Below are 23,226 nucleotides of genomic sequence, written 5' to 3'. Positions count from 1 at the left end.
TTGTGAGAGTATACGTGTGTGTGTTCAACATTAGGAAGACAACGAACAACAAAAAAAGCATTACATTTTTATTAGCTCTTTTCCAGTCATCCAGTCACAAGCATGTACATTCTCATAAAAACAATTTGCGCTTTATGTATTCCTTGTGGTCACTGTAACCAAGTCACCACAAAGAATATGCGCTTAAAAAAACTCACCAACCAAAGTGAACGGTGGAGCCCTATGAATATACCTGGAAAGTGTTCGATACCATGTTACTTTGCAAGTGCTATTGGCAGTGAAGGGCTGTTTTGCTGAATGAGGTGGTTTGCTGCCAGTACAATGAACCATTTTCTAACCAGACTAAACTGTTCAACAATGAACAAATCAAGCTGAATAGAGTTAAACCAGAAAAACGCCAGATTAGATCTGGTTAAATTTCACCAAACTTCATTACTGTGTTCATTCCAACTGTAACCTCTCTGAAACAGTTCAGAGTTGACTTTAGTAACATATGGTGAGAAATGCAGCATCCACATGATGAACACGCCTCAGTATCGTTTCTTCCTGTAGATGTCTGGTCGCCAGTTGAGCGGATGTGACTCTTCAGTCTGCAAGCAAAAAGAACATGCGTCTGAGCACTCTGTCCAAACAGAAAAGCTCAGGAGTAATAAACATGCCAAAAAGACACAGTGCAAAATAAATTGTAAAGCTGGGAAGAACTAATGTTAACAGTATTTGTAAAATAACATGCTAAAACACTGGCATACATACTGTGGTACCAAAAACTTAACAGTAACGAAAAAAGTGAATGAAATACTTTTCAAGATAGATAAGCTCAAAGAAAGAAATGACAAGAAAACTAATAAGCGCACATACATTCTGTAGTCAAATAAAACGACCACAGTAAGGTCACAACAAGTCGCGTAAGGCGAAATTACTACATTTAGTCAAGCTGTCGAACTCACGGAATGAAACTGAACGCACTGTATTTTTTTCACCAAGACAGTACAGCTTCGTCAATCCCTGCGAGAAGGAAATCGCTCACCTCCCACGTGCAAAACGCAGTGATATGCACACGCCAGAATAGCGCGGTAGCGTATTGTGCTAAGCAGGAAAGCGTGCTTTTCTGTATTCGTGTTAACTTTCTGAGCTTGTTTTGAATACAACCTATCATATCTATATGTTTTTGGAATCAGGAACGATAAAGAATAAGATGAAATCATTTTTGGATCGATTTCTTACATTTTAATTGCAAGACTAATTAATCTATTTTCGTTAATTGTGATCACATTTTAAGAATAAACATGACATATGTATATATATTTTTAGATTCAGAATGTCATGAAGAATACAATGCAATCAATTTTAACTTTGTTTGCGAAAAATCGATTTTAATGACAACTTTAATGAGCAAACTCATTAATTAATTTGTAAGCCTCCAAGCTGAAATGCAATACCAAAGTCCGGGTGTCGTCAAAGATTACTTGACCAAAATTTCAAACAATTTGGTTTAAAAATGAGAGCGTGACAGTGCCGCCTCAACTTTCACGAAAAGCCGGATATGACATCAAAGACATTTATCAAAAAAATGAAAAAAACGTCTGGGGATATCATACCCAGGAACTCCTATGTAAAATGTCATGAAGATCGGTCTAGTAGTTTTCTCTAAATCGCTCTACACACACACACACATACACCACGTACACCCTCGTCTCGATTCCCCCCTCTACGTTAAAACATTTAGTCAAAACTTGACTAAATGTAAAAAGACCAAAGGACAGATTACCTCAAACAAAGAAAATGAACAACATCAAAACCAAACAACAAGCAGTTCTCACCGCAGTTTCATCCTCTTTATAGATCTTGATGGTCTTGTCAGCCTCTCCAGTGATAAGGCGACTGCCACTTTTGTCGTAACACAGAGCAAAAATGCCCGCCTCGGAGTCGATGGAGCCAGGCTGGGCTGCTGCTTGTATGCGCTGAAAGTTGTAGCCAGTCTTCCAATCCCAGAAATGCATGGTACCATTGTCAGCTGCAAATCGAAGTAAACAATTATCCAGACCTGGGAACCCCTGTTTTGCACTTGGAGTATTCTCAAGCAAAATTTGATGTATTTTCAAAACAAGTGAGCGTACTCCACACAGCATTTGAACATCCATGATTCAAACATGTTTCACATGTGTCCGTTGCACCGTTAATTAAGTTTACCAAAACGTTTAAAATAAAACTGTGATCAAGTGTCAAATAATGGATCGGCTTCGGGATCAGCTTGTGAAGAAAAGTAGTCCAGGACATTTTCTCATCGTATTTTTTCCCACTGATCGTACTGCTCGTATTCTAGATAATCATGCGTACAAAATAAGGTGTAATCGTATTGGTTCCCAGCTCTGATTATCAATATGAGGTGCGAATCCGGAACTGTGGCCACTGATTAAAGGGAAGTAACTGTGGTCAGATTAGTTACACTGCTCAATACAGATCCTGAAAAAATAACGATATTTTTTAATAAACACAAGTTGGACATAAATTGCATTTAAAAACACGCACAAATGGAGATTTCTCCTGAGCTAATCTGGTATACATGCTCACAGAATAACTCTACTGAATATTCCTGCATTCAGATCCTTCATCACGAGTTCAAACTACACCTCTTGTTGGCAAAATAGTGTCCAAAATCACTTCTCTTATCAGTGGGCTAGCATGTAAAGACCCAAGTTTCTCATTTGCATCCACAAAGAAAAGGAAACCAAGCAGATACATGTATTCTTTTATCATGAAAGTTATGGGAGCTTACCTGCTGAACAGAGCACACCATCTGCATTGACCGCAAGGGCATTGATGATTGAGTTGTGACCGGACAGGTTTTGCAGAAACACGCCATCAGGGAACTTCCACTGCTTGATATTGTCTGGAGATGCCGAGCCAAAGGTGTACCTGCACAGAAAGAGAACAAAGATTACATCAGTGTTTGAGGAAGACTATCATGAAAGTACCCTAACTGCTCATCAAAATGCTGTAACTTTCTCTGACTGTTTGATGGTTTCACACAACTCAGAGGCTTCTGCTTACAAATTTTCTCTCACATCTCATAATACTATTGTAGGTATGAAAGTTGATCATGTTTAAAATTTAAAAAATTTGAGTAATGTAGCTCTTGGCTTTTCTCAGGTTTTGCTTCTAAAATAAGGAATTCTTCTTTTCTGGATGGGAACTTTCATCCCCGCTTTTTGAAGAAATTCAGATACCTTTTTGTGGCCAGTACAACCCCACTACAAACCAAGCTCTATATGATCAGCAGCACCTAGAAAAAGACAGTTCCATTCATCTCCAAGACTGGTCTGACAAGTGTGAACGCCAAGAAGAAAACAATACCCCAGAACAAAAAGAAGTGCACTATTCAAGAACAAGGGCAGAAAACTCACTGTGTGGGATGAAGGGCAACAGCTCTAACGCTCTTTTTGTGATTGGTCAAAGTGACCTTGGTGCGACCAGCTGCCAGGTCCCACAATCTGACAGTGCAGTCGTGGCTCCCTGAGACGATCTAATGAACAACGAACAACCACAGTCAGTCCACCAACTCAATGTAATGCATGTTGTACAGGAAATAAAAGCGTCATAAGAGGTAAAGTACACTGCCAAGCTACATCTCAAAACATTTACCCCACAATCAGCAGCAACTTTAAAATATCATAAAGCAGTGTAATTACACATCGGCAACAACAACAACACAATTAATTAATCAATTTAAACAAATTACTCAATCCTATTATTGCAAGAGAAAGCATAATGTTACCTGTGGTTCAGCGGCTTGGCATTTCACAGAGGCAACTGTGTTGGTGTGACCTGTCAGAGTGTGGATGCAGGCTTTTGTTCGAATATCCCACACCTAAAAAGAAAAAAACACAAACACTGACAAAAATGTAAACATAAGAAAGAAAATGCAGGAGTACACAGACACAATTTTTAAATTAATTTCAGTTATGTTCTGACCAACAAAAGAAGTATGCACTAAACACGTGTATGCATTCTTATATATACAGACATAAGAAGAATTTTGAATACACCTTCCCCACCTCCCATCTCAAACCTCCATTCAATTGTCATGGACTAATGAATTCAAATCTTTCATCATCATCTCAAGAGTAGTCAAAACCTTCACTTCACTTGTCTTTCAGTATGTGGCTAATACACATGAGTGTTGATGTCTTACCCTGACTGTAGCATCTCGCCCACAAGTTACAAGGACGTCAATAGTAGGATGAAGGTCAAGGGCATAGCATGCGCTCAGATGTCCATGGTAGTGACGTACAGTCTGAAAGCAACAAAGCAGAAAGAAAATAAAAACACACCACAAAAATTGACAGCCTTATTCTCCACAAACAGAAACTGCAAACTCACTCTATTCCAGCGAGTCCAAATGCCAACAAATCCAATCTTTACTGCTAGGTCAACATCCAAAACACAGCAATCTTTGCATTGTTTTAGGTGCTAGCGCAATGGATTCCCCATTTTATTAACCCCCTCCCAGTTTAAGTCTTCCACCTTTCTTTCTTTCTTTATTTGGTGTTTAACGTCGTTTTCAACCGTTCAAGGTTATATCGCGACAAGCAAAGGGGGGGGATGGGATAGAGCCACTTGTTAATTGTTTCTTGTTCACAAAAGCACTAATCAAAAAATTGCTCCAGGGGCTTGCAACATAGTACAATATATGACCTTACTGGGAGAATGCAAGTTTCCAGTACAAAGGACTTAACATTTTTTACATACTGCTTGACTAAAATCTTTACAAACATGGACTATATTCTATACAAGAAACACTTAACAAGGGTAAAAGGAGAAACAGAATCCGTTAGTCGCCTCTTACGACATGCTGGGGAGCATCGGGTAAATTCTTCCCCCTAACCCGCGGGGGGTGTTAGTCGCCTCTTACGACATGCTGGGGAGCATCGGGTAAATTCTTCCCCCTAACCAGCGGGGGGCCTTCCACCTTTCAAAGACACTTGTTGTTGATAAAGTCTATTACTTTACCTCTGATTGAAGACTCTTTTGTAGGACCTGATTTTCTCCGACTTTTGGAGGTCTGGAAATAGGGGTTCCAAAGTACCAGCAAATCCTATCTGTACACAGCCAACATTAACAGCCACAAAGCTGAGAACTTACTTTGTTTTGCTCCAGGTCCCAACACCTGACCATCTTATCCTCGCCACAAGAGAAGAGGTAGGGCTGCCTGGAACTGACTGCCACACCACGCACTGTGCTCACGTGACCAGTCAGTGACAGTTTCAGTGTCCCTGTTGCTAGGTCCCAAATCTGTTGATTGATAGAGTTAAATACGGTGTCATACAAATGATCGAGCCACAGAATGGGCCAGGGGACAGCTTATCTGGCTTAAAAGGGGAATTTTTCAGACTGACATAATGAATTCAGGACACAAATTCTGCCCTGCACAGAAAGCATCTAAACTGTTGAGTGTTGTATGTGCCAAAGGAAAATGTGGGTAGCACTCTACTGCAGGGAAAGCCAAAGACACTTTATATTCCAATTTTATTGAGATTCTGACATACATTTAATGAAGCAAGTTACTGGACATCATGACTTCTGTAACACCTCCACTAGTAGCATACAACCCAAAAACATTACAATTAAAAGCAAAGTCACAAGAATGTGAATGCAGTGCTAAAAAACTGAACAGAACATGCATGCATTCCTTTATATTATAATGTACAATTTAATTCAATATTATTTATTAAACTCATTGTGACAAATTAGTGTCAAGTGCATACCTTGATAACTCTGTCTCCAGCCCCAGTGACAAACCATTCGTTGCCAGGTTCCATAGCAATACATCTCACCCATCCCAAGTGACCGCTGATCACCTGCAAGACAGAAGTAAACCTCAAAAATACAACGGATCAGTTTCGCTGCAACAACATGAGCTAAACTGCTTTGAAATTATCCAAATAGTCCAGACCATGTTGTTTCCTCATTACTTTTTATATTTAGTCAAGTTTTGACTAAATATTTTAACATCGAGGGGGAATCGAAACGAGGGTCGTGGTGTATGTGCGTGTGTCTGTCTGTCTGTCTGTGTGTGTGTGTGTGTGTGTAGAGTGATTCAGACTAAACTACTGGACCGATCTTTATGAAATTTGACATGAGAGTTCCTGGGTATGAAATCCCCGAACGTTTTTTTCATTTTTTTGATAAATGTCTTTGATGACGTCATATCCGGCTTTTCGTGAAAGTTGAGGCGGCACTGTCACGCCCTCATTTTTCAACCAAATTGGTTGAAATTTTGGTCAAGTAATCTTCGACGAAGCCCGGACTTCGGTATTGCATTTCAGCTTGGTGGCTTAAAAATTAATTAATGACTTTGGTCATTAAAAATCTGAAAATTGTAAAAAAAAAAAATAAAAATTTATAAAACGATCCAAATTTACGTTCATCTTATTCTCCATCATTTGCTGATTCCAAAAACATATAAATATGTTATATTCGGATTAAAAACAAGCTCTGAAAATTAAATATATAAAAATTATTATCAAAATTAAATTGTCCAAATCAATTTAAAAACACTTTCATCTTATTCCTTGTCGGTTCCTGATTCCAAAAACATATAGATATGATATGTTTGGATTAAAAACACGCTCAGAAAGTTAAAACAAAGAGAGGTACAGAAAAGCGTGCTATCCTTCTTAGCGCAACTACTACCCCGCTCTTCTTGTCAATTTCACTGCCTTTGCCATGAGCGGTGGACTGACGATGCTACGAGTATACGGTCTTGCTGAAAAATGGCATTGCGTTCAGTTTCATTCTGTGAGTTCGACAGCTACTTGACTAAATATTGTATTTTCGCCTTACGCGACTTGTTAAAGTTTCTTATTATACCAATACCCCGCTGTGTCTTTAACAAGGGCAAGTGCCAAGAGCAGTTTTAATAACTGAGCTCAGTTCAGATGGTAATGCATGGTCAGTAAACGGAAAACAGATGTCTGTTAGAAAATAGATCTCACACTGTTTCTCCAAATCAGGAATATGATTAACAGCATGTTTCTTTACCTTTCAGACAGAAGAATGACAAGTCACTACTTGTACTTCATATTCAAAATTCACATACATATTTTGATTTAAACAAAAAACTAACCCTGAAGAGTTTCCATGGAGGGTGCCACTGTGGTTTTGGCATTGTAGGAGCCTTCTTTGGCACCAACATCTGTTGCTGACCAATGTTCACAGACACCAGGGCCTGAAAGCATAAAGTATAAATATAAGGCATGTTTCAAAGAAAGACACAGAGGTTTGTCTTTGTTTCAGTGCACCACTAGTTAACGATATTTTCATTTTCCAGACATTGCAATTAAACATGGGCAAAGACAAAGGGCTTAAAGTAAACCACAGAATAATTTTGTGGATCACACTAAATAAGCTTCCAAGTCCAACATAATTGTTACGCTTACAGCTGCAAATGTGCATAAATACATAGGACACACACACGTAACACTGAATGCAACAGATAGAATAATATTGATTGGTACTTACCCTCGAGTCCTTGTGTGAGCTCTGCTTCATGCCACCGCTTAGTAATCTGCAGCAACATTCAGAAAATATGAACCCAACTTTTTACAGCAGCAAAACTCCGCCTACATGTGTTAGTATTACTTTGTCTACACTATTATTGTTATATTTGTAGCCAAGTGCACTTCGCTACCCTAAACACTCTAATCATCGCATAGCGAAACAGCCATGTGTACAAACGGGTTCACCCACCCCATAGCAGACGATACGATGATGCTCGCGCACCTTGCTGGCGCAAATTCTAATAAAATACCTTTCTATATATATCTACCTAACTTCTATCTTTCAAAGTCCTTTTTATCTTTGATATTGTCCTAATTATATTTAGTTTTGCATAGAAGTCAATGATTAGGCTGGATGGCTGCATATTATTGTGTTATTTACGATAATGCTTCGAACTGACCAAAGCGTCACTTTGACTTTGACCGGTTTTCATGTATCGTTGAGAGAAATTGATTCTCACAAACTCATCTTTGTCTTTTCAATCATTGTTTCGTAATTTTTTTATCACTATTACATATCCCGTACCTATGTTGCATATGATTTTTGTTTGTTTATAAGGATTTGGTTGTAATAAGTGATGCTTGGTTTCTCTGCGAAGATTCCTAATTTATGTGCACAGGTACTCGCACCGGAATTTGGCCGATTCCATTTACTTTCCGACTTTGCCGCTTCGTACTAAGTCACTATAATTTTCCCCCATGTAACGCATATCATGTTTGTCTAGGGTTCTTCTTTTTATTTGTATGATTTATGAATTTGTCCATTATTCCAGTTTAGAGAGTTTTGCAATTTTCTGCACTGAAGTTGGTTCAGTGCCTTCACTAGGACCATTGTTTTTGTATCGTACTAAATAAATATAAGTTTTTACGAAATGTTATCTATTGCAATGGAAAGCTAAAGGTCGTAGCTTTAATTTGATGTATTGTTTGTTAGGATTGGTTATGTATTTGTTTAAATAACTGAGGGTAAAGCTAGTGTAAGAAACACAGATTCCGTGTTTCTGGTCGTAGTAAGGCCGATTTTCATCCCTGCGGGACGGTGATTTCGATGCAGTCCGCGCCTGGGCTATAAGTATAGTCACGAACCCCGGCATAAGCATTCATTCGCTCATAGCAGCTGAACACGTCACTACAGTTGATTCTCTTCTACGGGTTTTGCCTTCGGCCTCTACGTTTGCTTGCATTGTTTCCTTGTACAACAAATAAAAAGTTGAAACAAGACGCTTGGACTTGGGCTTCGATCTTACTACCTTCCACTCCTCCACTACATATTGAAGATCACACAGTAAGTTTTCTCTCCTTCATTTATTCCAATCCAGGAAATTTTGTATTTTTATTTCATTTCATTTACTCTAGTGTGAAAAGGATGCCTTGGTTTGATAATCAGATTTGTCTGGACCTTTTCACAAGTGCAGCACCCTTCTCACTCCTTTTTCCCCCTCCATACTATAAATCATATTCTTCTCCTTCATGAATTGGTATTTTGGGGATGCTTGTGATTTATTGAATATTATCTGATTCAATAACTTATTTATAAGATCAGACGCAGCTACTGTACTTTTATTTTGTTTCACTTCTTCTGATCAACCCCTCTTTCATTGGTTTTGATCTCTTTTTTTCAAGACAATACAGGAAAACAACATGAAAGAACTCTTGCTAAATGACTTACCTGGATTGATCTGCAGAAACAAGCTCCATGCCTGTACCACCTCCTTCATTTTGAGCAACTCCATCAAGTCCTTTATGGAAAAGTAAGGTTCATAACAGATGGTTAATACATTTATGGGCATGAATACATATCATACCTGGGGATATGTGGGTTAAGAAAAAACAAACTGAAATGAAACATACTTTACTAATTTCTGCACATATCCATCACATAACAAAAGGAAGAAAGAATATATTGCTTTTTAAATCATTTAAAGGATTGGTTTGAAATCTCCAGTAACTTTTTTTTCAGCAAAATAAAGAATTGCTTCTGAATCAAGCCGTGCATCATAATATCCCTTGAAAGGAACTTATCCAATAAGTGAATAACCAAGCATAAAGCAGCCATAGTTAAACCATTATCCCCTACTCTAAGTAAACACACTCACGGACACACTCTTCACAGGCCTCAGTCTTTACTGACACATAGTTTTGATTTGACGCATTGTTATATGACCACTGGCCAGTCGATCAACCAATATTTTTGACAAGTAGAAGGTTGTCTTAAGTTAACGTCTGACAGAACCAGTTTTCAGCAGCCAGGACATTTAATAATAATAATAATAATAATAAGAACATTTATATAGCGCTAAATCAAAAACTTTCGTTAAAAGGCTTGCTCTAAGCGCTTGACATCTAAACTAAAACGTCATTCACACTCTTTACCTCAATACACATACTGTATCATATATTCAATCCCTGTCTAACTGTGTGACCTATTGCTACCTGAGTCTGGGAACAACACTGCCCATAAAAGATGATTCCACATGATTGTTGTTCAAAACGTAACTGACTCTAAATTTATTGTATGGTAAAAAAATTCAAATCACCACTCATAATGGTTTTGTACATGTAGGTTTATAAAGCAAATCACTTACCAAGACCATTCTGTTGATTCTGAGAGCCAGATGTCACTCGCCCCTTGATTGGTCCATATTCGTCTGCACTTTTTATTGTTCTCCTCACCTCGTCACTACAAACAACATCACCGGACTCAGCAATACAGTACAGACCCACACTACAAGTCAAAGAATTGTCAACATATAAATATATAGAATTGTCATTTTGCCATTTATTCCTCATGTTAACTTATAGCTTGCACTGATACAGTCTTTAAGAGAGGTTATCAGTTGTAGTACTTATAATTGTAACGATTTTGGTAATTAATAATGTGGGTAGCTCAAACTTTCAACAAGCTGCTGAGCGACTAGGTCAGTATACTATAAGGTCTGTTTTCTTCCAGTCCTTATCTAATTTCCATTAGTTCTTCTTCTTCTTTATTCACCTTTCCATAAGCAGGGGTGTACCTCAACATTTACTGCCACCAGCCAGGGGGTCGGTAAATCAGCAATTCGAACCAGCCCAGATTTCTTGTGACACATAAGCGTACTGTAACCAAATATGTTGTGTGAACTGTACACAACCAAGTGACTACATTAATATTAATAACAGGGGTAACTTTACTTTTATTTTAAATCAGCAAAATAAACCAAGACAAAGTGTCTGTTGTGTTAAATTAAGTACGCAAGCTGCATACCAGCTAAATATAGGGGTATCACTATCAACCACAGATAGATAAATAAATAATAAACAAATCATCAGAAGCTTAACAGATTTAATTTTTTCCAATGAAAACAACAATGACACAAAAAATGATACGAACACCTACTGAAACTAACTGCATTATTTAGTTTGACTTTTGAGGGGGGTGGGGGGGGGGGGCAGTTTTTCAGATTTCATAATCCTTTACTGTTCACAGGAGATCTCTATGCTCTTGCTTCAGAAGAGAGTTGCAGAGTTGCATTGCATCCCTTGTCTTTCTGTTAAAGTTTATACTGCCTTTTCCTCTTTTTGGCCATCCTTTCACTCCTTTATTTATTGGGAGATAGGCAGTAGAAAAGAGTGACTGATAGATTTTGATGTCGCAAGGCAGACCAGGTCTTTGAACTCGCCCGACACGATTTCCAATAGCCTCCGTCGGGAAGGCAGGTGTTTTTAAAGTAAACCCCTGCATTATAATTTATATTAGCAAGGCAGGAATTAACAAGCGAAGAAAAGAAAACAATGTGTACTGTTCAAAAACGAACCATCTACCTTTTTTCATCTCGTGGTGGCAAGGTGCCCTGGTCTGACAAAAACATGTCATGTGTCCGTTTCAGTGAACGGAACACTAACGTGTGAACTGAATGCTTCTGCACATCCTGAAACAAAGATAACGTGGCAACGCAAAATCATTAAAGGACCACAACAGGCTCTTTTTAAGGTCAGATAAAGCAGTTGGGGTTGATTTAATGATATAGGTAAGCATCTACAGATGCAAAAACCGATCAGTACATCTCAGGTTTTGTGTTGTATCCGTCTAATTTTACACAAAATGCATGCTCAAAAAGCGACCAAATTCGTCTGCTACGCAAGACTTCAAATTCCCCGCGGCGGCAAGCCCTTGGCTGTGACGTCACAAGGGGGAGCCAGAAGCAAAAGTAGCAACGCTCGGTGTGCGTCTTTGCTGCAGCTGTGGATGCGCGTGTGCTCCCGACATCATGCCGAGAGAGTGTGCTGCTGCCGAATGTTCGGAGTTGCAAAAAAAAGACTCAGGCTTGAGTTTTTATTTGTTTCTATCCGACTGGGTAACAACTACAACGACAACAATAACACTGACCCCAACTCGAAAACCAAGAACAACTACAATGTCAACAACAACAGCTTTACACTGATAAACTGTAGGTGGAACACGATTGATTTGACACGTTACAACCTTGATTTCATCTACGACGACGACAACAACAACATCAACTTAAATTCGAGAACATAATTATACGTCTTCAACAACATAGCCAACAACAAATCCGATAGAACTTCAACTACAATCACAACAGTGATCATGGGCTGCCTAATCTATTTGTTGAGTCTGGCAGACATTTTACTTCCACCCTTGAGAGAAAATGTTTTTTCCTCGTAAGCTTTGTGCCTCAAACCTGACTAAGAGGATACAATTCTACATTAATCCCCGATTATCAACCCAAATAGGTGGGACACTTCCGTCTCAACTCGGACGCCGCTGTAAGAACGATCTCCAGTAACAGACGCTGATAACGATACAGCTATCTGCTCGCTCCTAAGCCACTCCCCCAGCCTGTATGTCTACACACTGGCACCAGACTGAGCTGCTAACCTGTGGTAAAAAAAAAAATTAAACAAATAAAAAAAATATCTCTATGCAGCCTATTGTCCCATCGCTGAGAAATTCGGATCGCTTCCTCCCAGTGGAAAGCTAGCAGCAACAGAGTCGCGCTACCCCAAAGTCAAGGGATCCATTAGATTTGTTTTTCTTTCTTTTTCCATTTCGTTATTTTTCTTCATCGCTGGCGAATTCGGATCGCTTCCTCCCAGTGAAAAGTTAGCAGCAACAGAGTCGCGCTTGTGGTCCAAGTCGTGGAAATTTCTAAGTTGTGGAATGTGTCCAAGTTGTGGTATGTGTCCAAGTTGCGGTATGTGTCTAATATGTGCAATGTTGTGGTATATGTCCAAGACGTGGAATGTGTTCAAGATGTGGTATGTGTCCAAGTTGTGGTATGTGTCCAAGTTGTGGTATGTGTCCAAGATGTGGTATGTGTCCAAGATGTGGTATGTGTCCAAGATGTGGTATGTGTCCAAGATGTGGTAATGTGTCCAAGTTGTGGTATGTGTCCAAGATGTGGTAATGTGTCCAAGTTATGGTATGTGTCCAATATGTGGTATGTGTCCAAGTTGTGGTATGTGTCCGAGATGTGGTATGTGTCCAAGATGTGGAATGTGTCCAAGTTGTGGTATGTGTTTAAGTAGTGGTATGTGTCCAAGTTGTGGTATGTGTCCAAGATGTGGTATGTGACCAAGTTGTGGTATGTGTCAAAGACGTGGTAATATCGTCATGTGTCCAAGTTTTGGTATGTGTCCAAGTTGTGGAATGTGATGGGACAATAAAGAAATGGAGAACAAAAAATCTAATAGATTCACTGACTTTCGGGTAGCGCGACTCTGTTGTTTCTAGCTTTTCACTCGAAGGAAACGACCCAAATTTCCCAGCGATGGGACAATAAAGACAAGTCGCGTAAGGCAAAATTACTACATTTAGTCAAGCTGTGGAACTCACAGAATGAAACTAAACGGACTGCATTTTTTTCACAATGACCGTAGTCCGCCGCTAGTGAAAAAGGCAGTGAAAGTGACGAGCCTGTACATGTTTAGCGCGGTAGCGGTTGCGCTACATAGCACGCTTTACTGTACCTCTCTTCGTTTTAACTTTCTGAGCGTGTTTTTAATCCAAACATATCATATCTATATGTTTTTGGAATGAGGAACCGACAAGGAATAAGATGAAATTGTTTTTAAAACGATTTCGGAAATGTAATTTTAATCCTAATTTTTATATTTTTAATTTTCAGAGCTTGTTTTTAATCCAAATATAACATATTTATATGTTTTTGGAATCAGAACATGATGAAGAATAAAATAAAAGTAATTTTGGATCGTTTTATAAAAAAATAATTTTAATTACAATTTTCAGATTTTTATTTTTAATGACCAAAGTCATTAATTATTTTTTAAGCCTACATGCTCAAATGCAATACCGAAGTCCGGCCTTCGTCGAAGATTGCTTGGCCAAAATTTCAATCAATTTGATTGAAAAATGAAGGTGAGACAGTGCCGCCTCAACGTTTACAAAAAGCCGGATATGACGTCATAAAAGAGATTTATCGAAAAAATGAAAAAAACGTCTGGGGATATCATACCCAGGAACTCTCATGTAAAATTTCATAAAGATCGGTCCAGTAGTTTACTCTGAATCGCTCTACACACAAACACGCACAGACACACACACATACACCACGACCCTCGTCTCGATTCCCCCCTCTATGTTAAAACATTTAGTCATAACTTGACTAAATGTAAAAAGGAAGAAAAATCCCATAGATCTCCCTTGACTTTGCCTTTGGGGTATCGCGACTCTGTTGCTGCTAGCTTTTCACTGGGAGGAAGTGATCCGAATTTACCACCGACGGGACAATCTAGTAATGATATGGAGAAAGAAAACAAAATCAACGGAGTCGCGCTACCCCAAAAGTCAAGGGATTTTGTTTTTGTGCCTTGACTTTTGGGATGACAAGAAGATATCGGGAACATTAACGTGACTTATAAACAAGTCGCGTAAGGCGAAAATACAATATTTAGTCAAGTAGCTGCCATTTTTCAGCAAGAGCGTATACTCGTAGCATCGTCAGTCCACCTCTCATGGCAAAGGCAGTGAAATTGACAAGAAGAGCGGGGTAGTAGTTGCGCTAAGAAGGATAGCACGCTTTTCTGTACCTCTCTTTGTTTTAACTTTCTGAGCGTGTTTTTAATCCAAACATATCATATCTATATGTTTTTGGAATCAGGAACCGACAAGGAATAAGATGAAAGTGTTTTTAAATTGATTTGGACAATTTAATTTTGATAATAATTTTTATATATTTAATTTTCAGAGCTTGTTTTTAATCCAAATATAACATATTTATATGTTTTTGGAATCAGCAAATGATGGAGAATAAGATAAACGTAAATTTGGATCGTTTTATAAATTTTTATTTTTTTTTACAATTTTCAGATTTTTAATGACCAAAGTCATTAATTAATTTTTAAGCCACCAAGCTGAAATGCAATACCGAACCCCGGGCTTCGTCGAAGATTACTTGACCAAACTTTCAACCAATTTGGTTGAAAAATGAGGGCGTGACAGTGCCGCCTCAACTTTCACGAAAAGCCGGATATGACGTCATCAAAGACATTTATCAAAAAAATGAAAAAAACGTATGGGGATTTCATACCCAGGAACTCTCATGTCAAATTTCATAAAGATCGGTCCAGTAGTTTAGTCTGAATCGCTCTACACACACACACACACGCACGCACACACACACACACACACACACGCACGCACATACACCACGACCCTCGTTTCGATTCCCCCTCGATGTTAAAATATTTAGTCAAAACTTGACTAAATATAAAAAATGATTACAAATCACGGGGCGCACAGACCCTTGATTTTAACTCCCAGGCTCAAAACTGAAAGGTTCAACAGCTAAAGTTGCTTCTATGAATACGGCTTCTGACGTCATCGAAAAATTTTACCCAGAATTCACCACTTCCGTACTCTCGCGGATGTTCGAGATACAATGGCCGCCAGATCGGAACGCGAAAACGCTTCGCTTCAGCCACGAAATTCGTCGGATTATGGCCTAGACGATTCCGAAATAAACTAAACCCTGTGAGGGAAGGTGAGAAAACAATTTCCTACGGCATGCATATATATATGACTAACCTAAGTCATGCCAAAACGCAAATAAACGCGTTTTTGACACCAAAAATAGCCTGTTGGTGTCCTTTAAACAATAATGTTGTTAACCGTTTGATAGTTGCAAGGATACATGTTTGCATTACATGCTCACCAAACATTGTGATTTGTAAATTGTATGAACTATGATAATTACTACACTGTCACTGTGCTGTGTGCACAACTTTTAATTGGAATCCAGTTTAAACCTTTGAGATCAGAGCAGTGTTATTCTTAGACATACAGCGTAATCTTATTCGTATCAAGCTGGCCTGAAATCTCAAGGAAACGGAAAACAAAACAATGTCTTTTCAATCATATCTAATTTGCAAAAGATGCCCAGCTACATGAGAAAATGTGCGAAGTATTCTCTAGCAAATCTGTGCTCTTTGCCGAAAGACCAATATGCCATCAACATGTTCCGCACTAACGTAACTTTAGCATCAAGTCATCAATAAGTTGTTGTTGTTGTTGTTTTATCTTTAGCGTGACACTGATTGCGTATTATTTCCTTACCTCGATCATTTTACTGGATTCCATTGCAGCGTTTCGTATACAAACGTCGTATCGGCATGCAACTTCCGGTGATTCTAACTTGGTTCGATTCTTCTGCGTAAAGGGGACAACAGGTTCTCAAAATGAACCAAATGTCGATACCGCCAAACACGAACAAATAGTGGTATGAGAGTCGAAAGCAAAACAGTTCGTTTTGAATCGTTGAACACAGTTCAGTATGGCAACCAAATTATCTGGTAACCAAGACATAGATATTTTCAAAGACGAGAAAGACGGAAAATTGCGAGAAGTTGGTAATCAGGCAGTGTGGTCGTTATCATCTTGTAAACCAGGTAAGAATTCGTATACATGTCACTATGTGTACAACTACATAGTCATAGGTATAGTAGGTATAGGTATAGGATTAGTCAAGCAGTATGTAAGAAATGTTTAGTCCTTTGTACCGGTCCTACTAATTGCCGTCCGGAACCGTCGGGGGCCGTCCGGAACCGTCCGGAGCAGTCCCGGGGCCGTCTGGAGGCACACACATTTATACATAATCTTCTTGTGTGTATGTGTACGCAAGTGTGTGTGTGTGTGTGTGTGTGGGTGTAAGTGTCAATCAATCAATCAATCAATATGAAGCTTATATAGCGCCATAGACCTATATTTAAATATAGGTCCCTGATAGCGCGTATTCCGTGGGTACAGTTCTAAGCGCTTGTCGAAGAGTTGTCAACACAGGACTAACAAAGAAACTAACATCTTCAGACGGACACGAACCCTATCACACACTAGCAGGCCTGGTAAACATACAACAAACAACTGTTTAACAACAATGTACACACCAATAGCTAGGTCCAAACAAAATAATATGAAGCACAAAGAAAATCCCTCTCACAGAGCACAGCACAAGAATGTCTTTTGGGGCACAACACATCACGTCGAGCAGGAAAGTCGCAGTGTGGACGTGTGCATGCAGATCTTTCTCTCCCTATCGATCGGCACACACATTTATTCATAATCTTCTTGTGTGAGTGTGTGTGTGTGTGTGTGTGTGCGGAGGCACACACATTCAGTATACATAATCTTCTTGTGTGTGTGTGTGTACATGCAAGTGTGTGTGGGTGTGGGTGTAAGTGTGTGTGCATGCAGATCTTTCTCTCTCTCTCTCTCGATCTCTCTCGAACCGTCCGGGGGCCGTCCGGAGCAGTCCGGAACCGTCCGGAGGCACACACATTTATACATAATCTTCTTGTGTGTATGTGTACATGCAAGTGTGTCAGTGTGTGTGTGTGGGTGTAAGTGTGTGTGCATGCAGATCTTTCTCTATCGATCGGCACACACATTTATTCATAATCTTCTTGTGAGTAAGTGTGTGTGTGTGTGTGTGTGTGTGTGTGTGAGTGTGTGTGTGTGAGTGTAAGTGTGTGTGCATGGAGATCTTTATCAAATTCCCCCTGCGGGTTAGGGGGAAGAATTTACCCGATGCTCCCCAGCATGTTGTAAGAGGCAACTAACGGATTCTGTTTCTCCTTTTACCCTTGTTAAGTGTTTCTTGTATAGAATATAGTCAATGTTTGTAAAGATTTTAGTCAAGCAGTATGTAAGAAATGTTAAGTCCTTTGTACTGGAAACTTGCATTCTCCCAGTAAGGTCATATATTGTACTACGTTGCAAGCCCCTGGAGCAATTTTTTGATTAGTGCTTTTGTGAACAAGAAACAATTAACAAGTGGCTCTATCCCATCCCCCCCCCCCCCCCCCTTTCCCCGTCGCGATATAACCTTGAACGGTTGAAAACGACGTTAAACACCAAATAAAGAAAAAGAAGATCTTTATCTCTCTCGATCTCTCTCTCTCTCTCTGAAACAAACAAATATGATTCTATTTATCCATTTATCACCAAAATTCTCTAATAATATATATTTAATCTTCTTGTGTATGTGTGTGTATGTGTCTGCCAGTATCTCTATGTCTCTGTCTCTGTCTCTGTGTCTCTGTCTCTCTCTGTCTCTCTTGCTCCTTTAGTTTAATGAACATCAATCCGATATGTGCTCACTGAATGGTGATCACCTGTATCACTGAATGGTGAGCACATATCGGATTGTGTGTGTCTCTTTGTAACATTTGAAACCATGCACGTCCGAAAGACACCCTGTCACTTGAAGCCAAAGATGCCTCGACAACAGCAATGGCCGTGTGGCTGTTGCAAGAAATCATGCAAAACAGATGCTGTTTTTTGTGGGAAATGCCAAAGGTGGTTTCATACGTTATGTGAAGTTCTCACTAAGGAGCAATACATAGAGATGGATGAGATTGAACAGGATTTCATGTGCAAAGGATGTTCAAGTCACAACGGAAAATATGATAAAGATAAAGAAGATCTTAATAAATACTGAATGAATGAAATCGATGTTTTAATGTGTCTTGGGTTTAAAAGTCCTAATGTAGTATCATAACAGATTCTAGTCACTGAGAAACTCTGCCGGCTGGGGTCTCTGTTTTGGTTGTAGGCCTAGACATCTGACAGAATTCGAGGTACAAATCCTCTACTGTTTTTGTTGTCCCGTAGATGGACTGTAAAGTGTCTCCGCCTGTACGGCATTCTTTCGTCTGCACCTTTGCAAGTCCTCTGAGGCTGGCACGGACTCTGGACAGTCTCGTCCATTCATCTATCTCCTCCTCAAGGAATTGTTCCACTCGCTCCTTCCAATCGTTGAAGCTGACTTCCGCTGATGATGGGCGCGTTGGATGATGCCTGAGTAACCGTGGAGAGAGAGAGAGAGAGAGAGAGAGAGAGAGAGAGAGAGAGAGAGAGAGAGAGAGAGAGAGAGAGAGAGAGAGAGATCTGCATGCACACACACTTACACCCACACACACTTGCATGTACACACACACACACACAAGAAGATTATGTATACTGAATGTGTGTGCCTCCGCACACACACACACACTCACACAAGAAGATTATGAATAAATGTGTGTGCCGATCGATAGGGAGAGAAAGATCTGCATGCACACACACTTACACCCACACACACACACACTTACACCCACACACACACACTTGCATGTACACATACACACAAGAAGATTATGTATAAATGTGTGTGCCTCCGGACGGCCCCGGGACTGCTCCGGACGGCCCCCGGACGGTTCCGGACTGCTCCGGACGGCCTCCGGACGGTTCCGGACGGCCCCCGGACGGTTCCGGACGGTTCCGGACGGCTCCGGACGGCAATTAGTAGGACCCTTTTGTACTGGAAACTTGCATTCTCCCAGTAAGGTCATATATATATTGTACTACGTTGCAAGCCCCTGTGTCCAGTTGGTTCTTGAATCTGTTGAGGTTAGTAGCCGTTTTAGTTTTGTGAGATAGTGAGTTCCAAACTGGTGCAACTCTATTGCTAAATGTAAACTTTCGCACATTTGTTTTGGCAAACTGTATGTAGAATTATCACCATTATTTCTTGTTTTATCACACGCGCTCTCAGCAAAAAAATATGAGCTGTCAATATCGTCCAGTTGGTTTAAAATCTTATAAGTCTGAATCAGATCTCCTCTGGTTCTTCTGTGTTTAAGGGATGGTAGATTTAGGGCTTTCAGACATTCGCCATAAGACAGATCACTTAATTCTGGGAGTAACTTAATTAGTTGCTCTTCTTTGTACATTATCAATATCGACTGATTGATATTTAAGGTGTGTGTGCGTGTGTGTGTGTGAGTGTGTGTGAATGATGCTCCTACATCAAGCAGTCTGCCAGAGGCCCTTAATTGTCACTGTCGCAGTGATAGAATTCTTTCATCACATTGACGTATGTGCAGCATCAGTCATATTAGAAATCAAACTCATTCAATACACCCCTCCCCCTCTCCGCCCCCCACCACCACCACCACCACCGCAACAACTACACTCACAGAAAAACTGGGACAGGTTACGAAAATAACCTTTTTAATTGTGCTGCGCACACCTACCCAAAGTATATTATATATATGTATATATATTAGCCGAAATTGGCTTCTAGTTCTAGCTGTTATACATCCCACAACCAACTCCTACAGTAGCTCCTTGGAATTCAGATCCAGAAATTCATAATCTCTCATGAAATGAATCAAAACAGTTTAATTTCTGCTTGGTCAGTCTTAAGACAACATCACTAATACTGTCTAAACGGTTGAATATAATAGACATCAGAAGCATTGAAACCTCATTCACTGTGATACAATTTATATTTATAAGGCGGCCGTGCTTTCTCCGCAGCATTTTTTCAAACCACTTTATATAATGGTCAAACATCACTCTCACTCGATCTCCTTCAAAATCTTGTAACAGAAGACCTAATTATTGTGAAAGTTTCAGTTAGCACCTTAGTAAGTCAGGAGAGAAAGTGTATACAATTTTTATAAAGTTGACATCATGACAATCATGTATTATATCATGCAAACATAAACATATGTTTTGTATACTGTTGAAGGTTTTGGGGTGGATCAACTGCGTGATGAGTCACATGACACATACTGGCAGTCCGACGGGCCACAGCCGCACCTAGTCAACATCCAGTTCCATAGGAAGACCACCATCCACGATGTGTGCATCTATGCTGACTACAAGTCTGATGAAAGCTACACACCAAACAGGTAGCTGCTAATTAATCTTTTGCCCTATATCTTTAAAGATTGGTGTGAAAAAGATCTATCCTGTGTGCCAACTTAAGAGGTTGTTTTGAATAGCGCATGATGTGGTGGTTCTTTTGTATCTTTATTTTTGTAGACAAATTTAGAAATTTCTTGTTTTTCAATACATAAATGTTCCTTTTATATAAATTTAATATAGATCTGTGTGTATATAATATATGAATGATGTGTGCATGTGTTAATTTTAAGATATTTATATAGACTATATATACCGGTATAGACAATGAAAATACCTGTAGCTTTCACAGTTTCAGTCTTGAATACCTTAGCAAAAATATCAGTGAGGTTTCAAAACAGTTTTCATTTCACGTGACGTGAAAAAAAACTAAACTGTTTCACCATACTAATGCTAAGGTTTTAGCACAGCTGCATGCCAGGCAAGGACTGCTCATCACTTTGCAGAAAATAAAACTCAAATATATATATACTTTTTATATTTAGTCAAGTTTTGACGCAGTGCATTCATTTCTGTGACTGTGAGTTTGACGGGTTGACTAATTGTAGTAATTTTGCTTGACGTGACTTGTTTTATACTTCATGCAGAATCTCCGTCCGAGTTGGTAACCATGCGAACGATCTGACAGAAGTGGAACAGCTGGAGCTGACAGAACCATCAGGTTGGGTGTGTGTGACCTTGCGGGATTCCTCCGACAGGCCTATTCGCACATTTATGCTGCAGCTCGCAGTTTTGTCCAACCACCAGAATGGAAGAGACACTCACATTCGCAGGATCAAGGTTCGCTCCCCTGACCAATCATCAGACGTGGGTGCAGGGAGACTGCCTATGTTCACAAGCAGAGAGCTTCAGCAGCAGGCATACGTCAGATGATGGAGACCTGTTGTGTTTGTGCATTTATTTGACATCTACCACAGATTTGTGTGTTCAAGCGCTTGTCTTCTTGTGAACTTTGATATTTGCCACTACCCTCAAACCTTGCACAGAGAGGAGGAGGGTAGGCAAGACTGCAAACGGCAGAGAGAGAGAGAGAATGGATTACTTTTCTTTATATTTTCTTCAGCTTCTGCGAGTGAAAGTATGTGCGAGTTGTTTATTTTTCTTAATAAAGTGAATAAGTTGGTCAGCTTTGTCTGTTCGTACTAGGAAGAGAATGGATGGATGGATGTCTCGTCTTTGCCTTGCTTCATCTTTTGCAAGTGAAAGTATGTGTGATGTTTTTGTGTGTGTAACCGAGTGTCGGAACACAACAATCACCTGTGGAGGCGAAGTCCAATCAAACAGGATTGAGAATGTCAGAGCTAAATATTTAGCCCTATAAAATAATGGTTACACAAAGGCAACCAAGAACATACTTCTTCTTCTTCTTCTGTGTTCGTGGGCTGAAACTCCCACGTACTCTTGTGTTTTTTGCACGAGTGGAATTTAACGTGTATGACCGTTTTTTACCCTGCCATACGCCGTTTTCGGAGGAAGCATGCTGGGTATTTTCGTGTTTCTATAACCCACCGAACTCTGACATGGATTACAGGATCTTTTTCGTGTGCACTTGGTCTTGTGCTTGCGTGTACACACGGGGGTGTTCGGACACCGAGGAGAGTCTGCACACAAAGTTGACTCTGAGAAATAAATCTCTCGCCGAACGTGGGGACGAACTCACGCTGACAGTGGCCAACTGGATACAAATCCAGCTCGCTACCGACTGAGCTACATCCCCGCCCTACCAAGAACATACAAGGCGACTGCAGAAGCCATACCCTATCACAAACAGAACTCTACGATTCACAGGTGTCGGCTACAAATAGCTCGTGCTATCTAAGGCCAACAACTGCAGAGCCTGCTGTGATGGTTGACGCAGTAGTCTCCCTGTCATGTGTAATAAAGTGTCCGATGATCATTTGCTCATCTTTGTTCATACCACAGGAGCTTTTATCAAAGCACGTCAATCGAAGTATCCTACTCCTATATCCTTCTTGTACTATTACTACTATTAATAGTGAATAATACTGTAGTAGAAATAGTACAGGAAGGGTAAAGGAGTAGGATACTTCGATCGACCAGCGCTTTCATACAAGCTCCTGTGGTTCATGGTACAATGTAGGAGTAAGATTTACTTTATTTCTTACACACACACACACCAAAATCATTAAGGGTGACTAGAATGGATATAATGCAAGGGTTTATTCACTAACATAATCTCAACTGCACTAAAATACTAAATGCAAGCATAACATTACAAATAATGCAAGTATTTTACAACAATGCAAGAGCATCTTGAACGCAAAGAAGCAATCTTGAACGCAAAGAAGCAATCTTGATCGCAAAGAAGCACAGTGGGGAAAATCAAAACGAGGCGTTATCTATTTACTGTACAACATGTACTAATTATGATATAAACTGTCACATAATTATTCACTTTGATAGCAGGTTGCCATGAACAATCTGGTTGCTAAATACATG

At 39.7% G+C, this 23,226-nt stretch overlaps 2 protein-coding genes across 2 annotated transcripts; one reads left to right on the top strand and one right to left on the bottom strand.

Moving 5' to 3' along the window:
- Window positions 1–55: 55 nt before the first annotated feature.
- Window positions 56–16,248, bottom strand: LOC138969066 (pleiotropic regulator 1-like). The gene is made up of 14 exons (XM_070341772.1): window positions 16,135–16,248; window positions 11,361–11,467; window positions 10,145–10,239; window positions 9,229–9,298; window positions 7,522–7,567; window positions 7,127–7,228; window positions 5,766–5,858; window positions 5,143–5,292; window positions 4,193–4,294; window positions 3,776–3,868; window positions 3,405–3,523; window positions 2,777–2,916; window positions 1,821–2,014; window positions 56–590 (listed from the first exon to the last, which is right to left on the bottom strand). The coding sequence occupies exons 1-14, from the start codon at window positions 16,156–16,158 to the stop codon at window positions 531–533; spliced, it is 1,395 nt and encodes a 464-aa protein (XP_070197873.1). The 5' UTR covers window positions 16,159–16,248; the 3' UTR covers window positions 56–530.
- On the top strand, window positions 16,245–21,888 carry LOC138969067 (anaphase-promoting complex subunit 10-like). The gene is made up of 3 exons (XM_070341773.1): window positions 16,245–16,466; window positions 20,591–20,753; window positions 21,354–21,888. The coding sequence occupies exons 1-3, from the start codon at window positions 16,352–16,354 to the stop codon at window positions 21,637–21,639; spliced, it is 564 nt and encodes a 187-aa protein (XP_070197874.1). The 5' UTR covers window positions 16,245–16,351; the 3' UTR covers window positions 21,640–21,888.
- Window positions 21,889–23,226: the final 1,338 nt, after the last annotated feature.

Source organism: Littorina saxatilis, linkage group LG6 (genome assembly GCF_037325665.1).
Source record: "Littorina saxatilis isolate snail1 linkage group LG6, US_GU_Lsax_2.0, whole genome shotgun sequence".
In the NCBI taxonomy this organism is placed as follows: Eukaryota; Metazoa; Mollusca; class Gastropoda; order Littorinimorpha; family Littorinidae; genus Littorina; species Littorina saxatilis.
The sequence above is the reverse complement of the archived record's forward strand: the minus strand, read 5'-3'. Positions and strand labels throughout refer to the sequence as shown.

What these genes read in the sequence shown, in the direction of transcription:
- LOC138969066 (XM_070341772.1), bottom strand. Translation starts at nt 16,158, where the DNA reads ATGGAATCCAGTAAAATGATCGAG. An exon ending in GAATCAACAGAATGGTCTTG is followed by an intron (nt 9,299 to 10,144) that starts GTAAGTGATTTG and finishes TTTTCCATAAAG; the next exon opens with GACTTGATGGAGTTGCTCAA. An exon ending in ATAAAGAGGATGAAACTGCG is followed by an intron (nt 591 to 1,820) that starts GTGAGAACTGCT and finishes TTTTGCTTGCAG; the next exon opens with ACTGAAGAGTCACATCCGCT.
- LOC138969067 (XM_070341773.1), top strand. Translation starts at nt 16,352, where the DNA reads ATGGCAACCAAATTATCTGGTAACCAAGACATAGATATTTTCAAAGAC. An exon ending in GTTATCATCTTGTAAACCAG is followed by an intron (nt 16,467 to 20,590) that starts GTAAGAATTCGT and finishes ATACTGTTGAAG; the next exon opens with GTTTTGGGGTGGATCAACTG. An exon ending in GAAAGCTACACACCAAACAG is followed by an intron (nt 20,754 to 21,353) that starts GTAGCTGCTAAT and finishes TACTTCATGCAG; the next exon opens with AATCTCCGTCCGAGTTGGTA.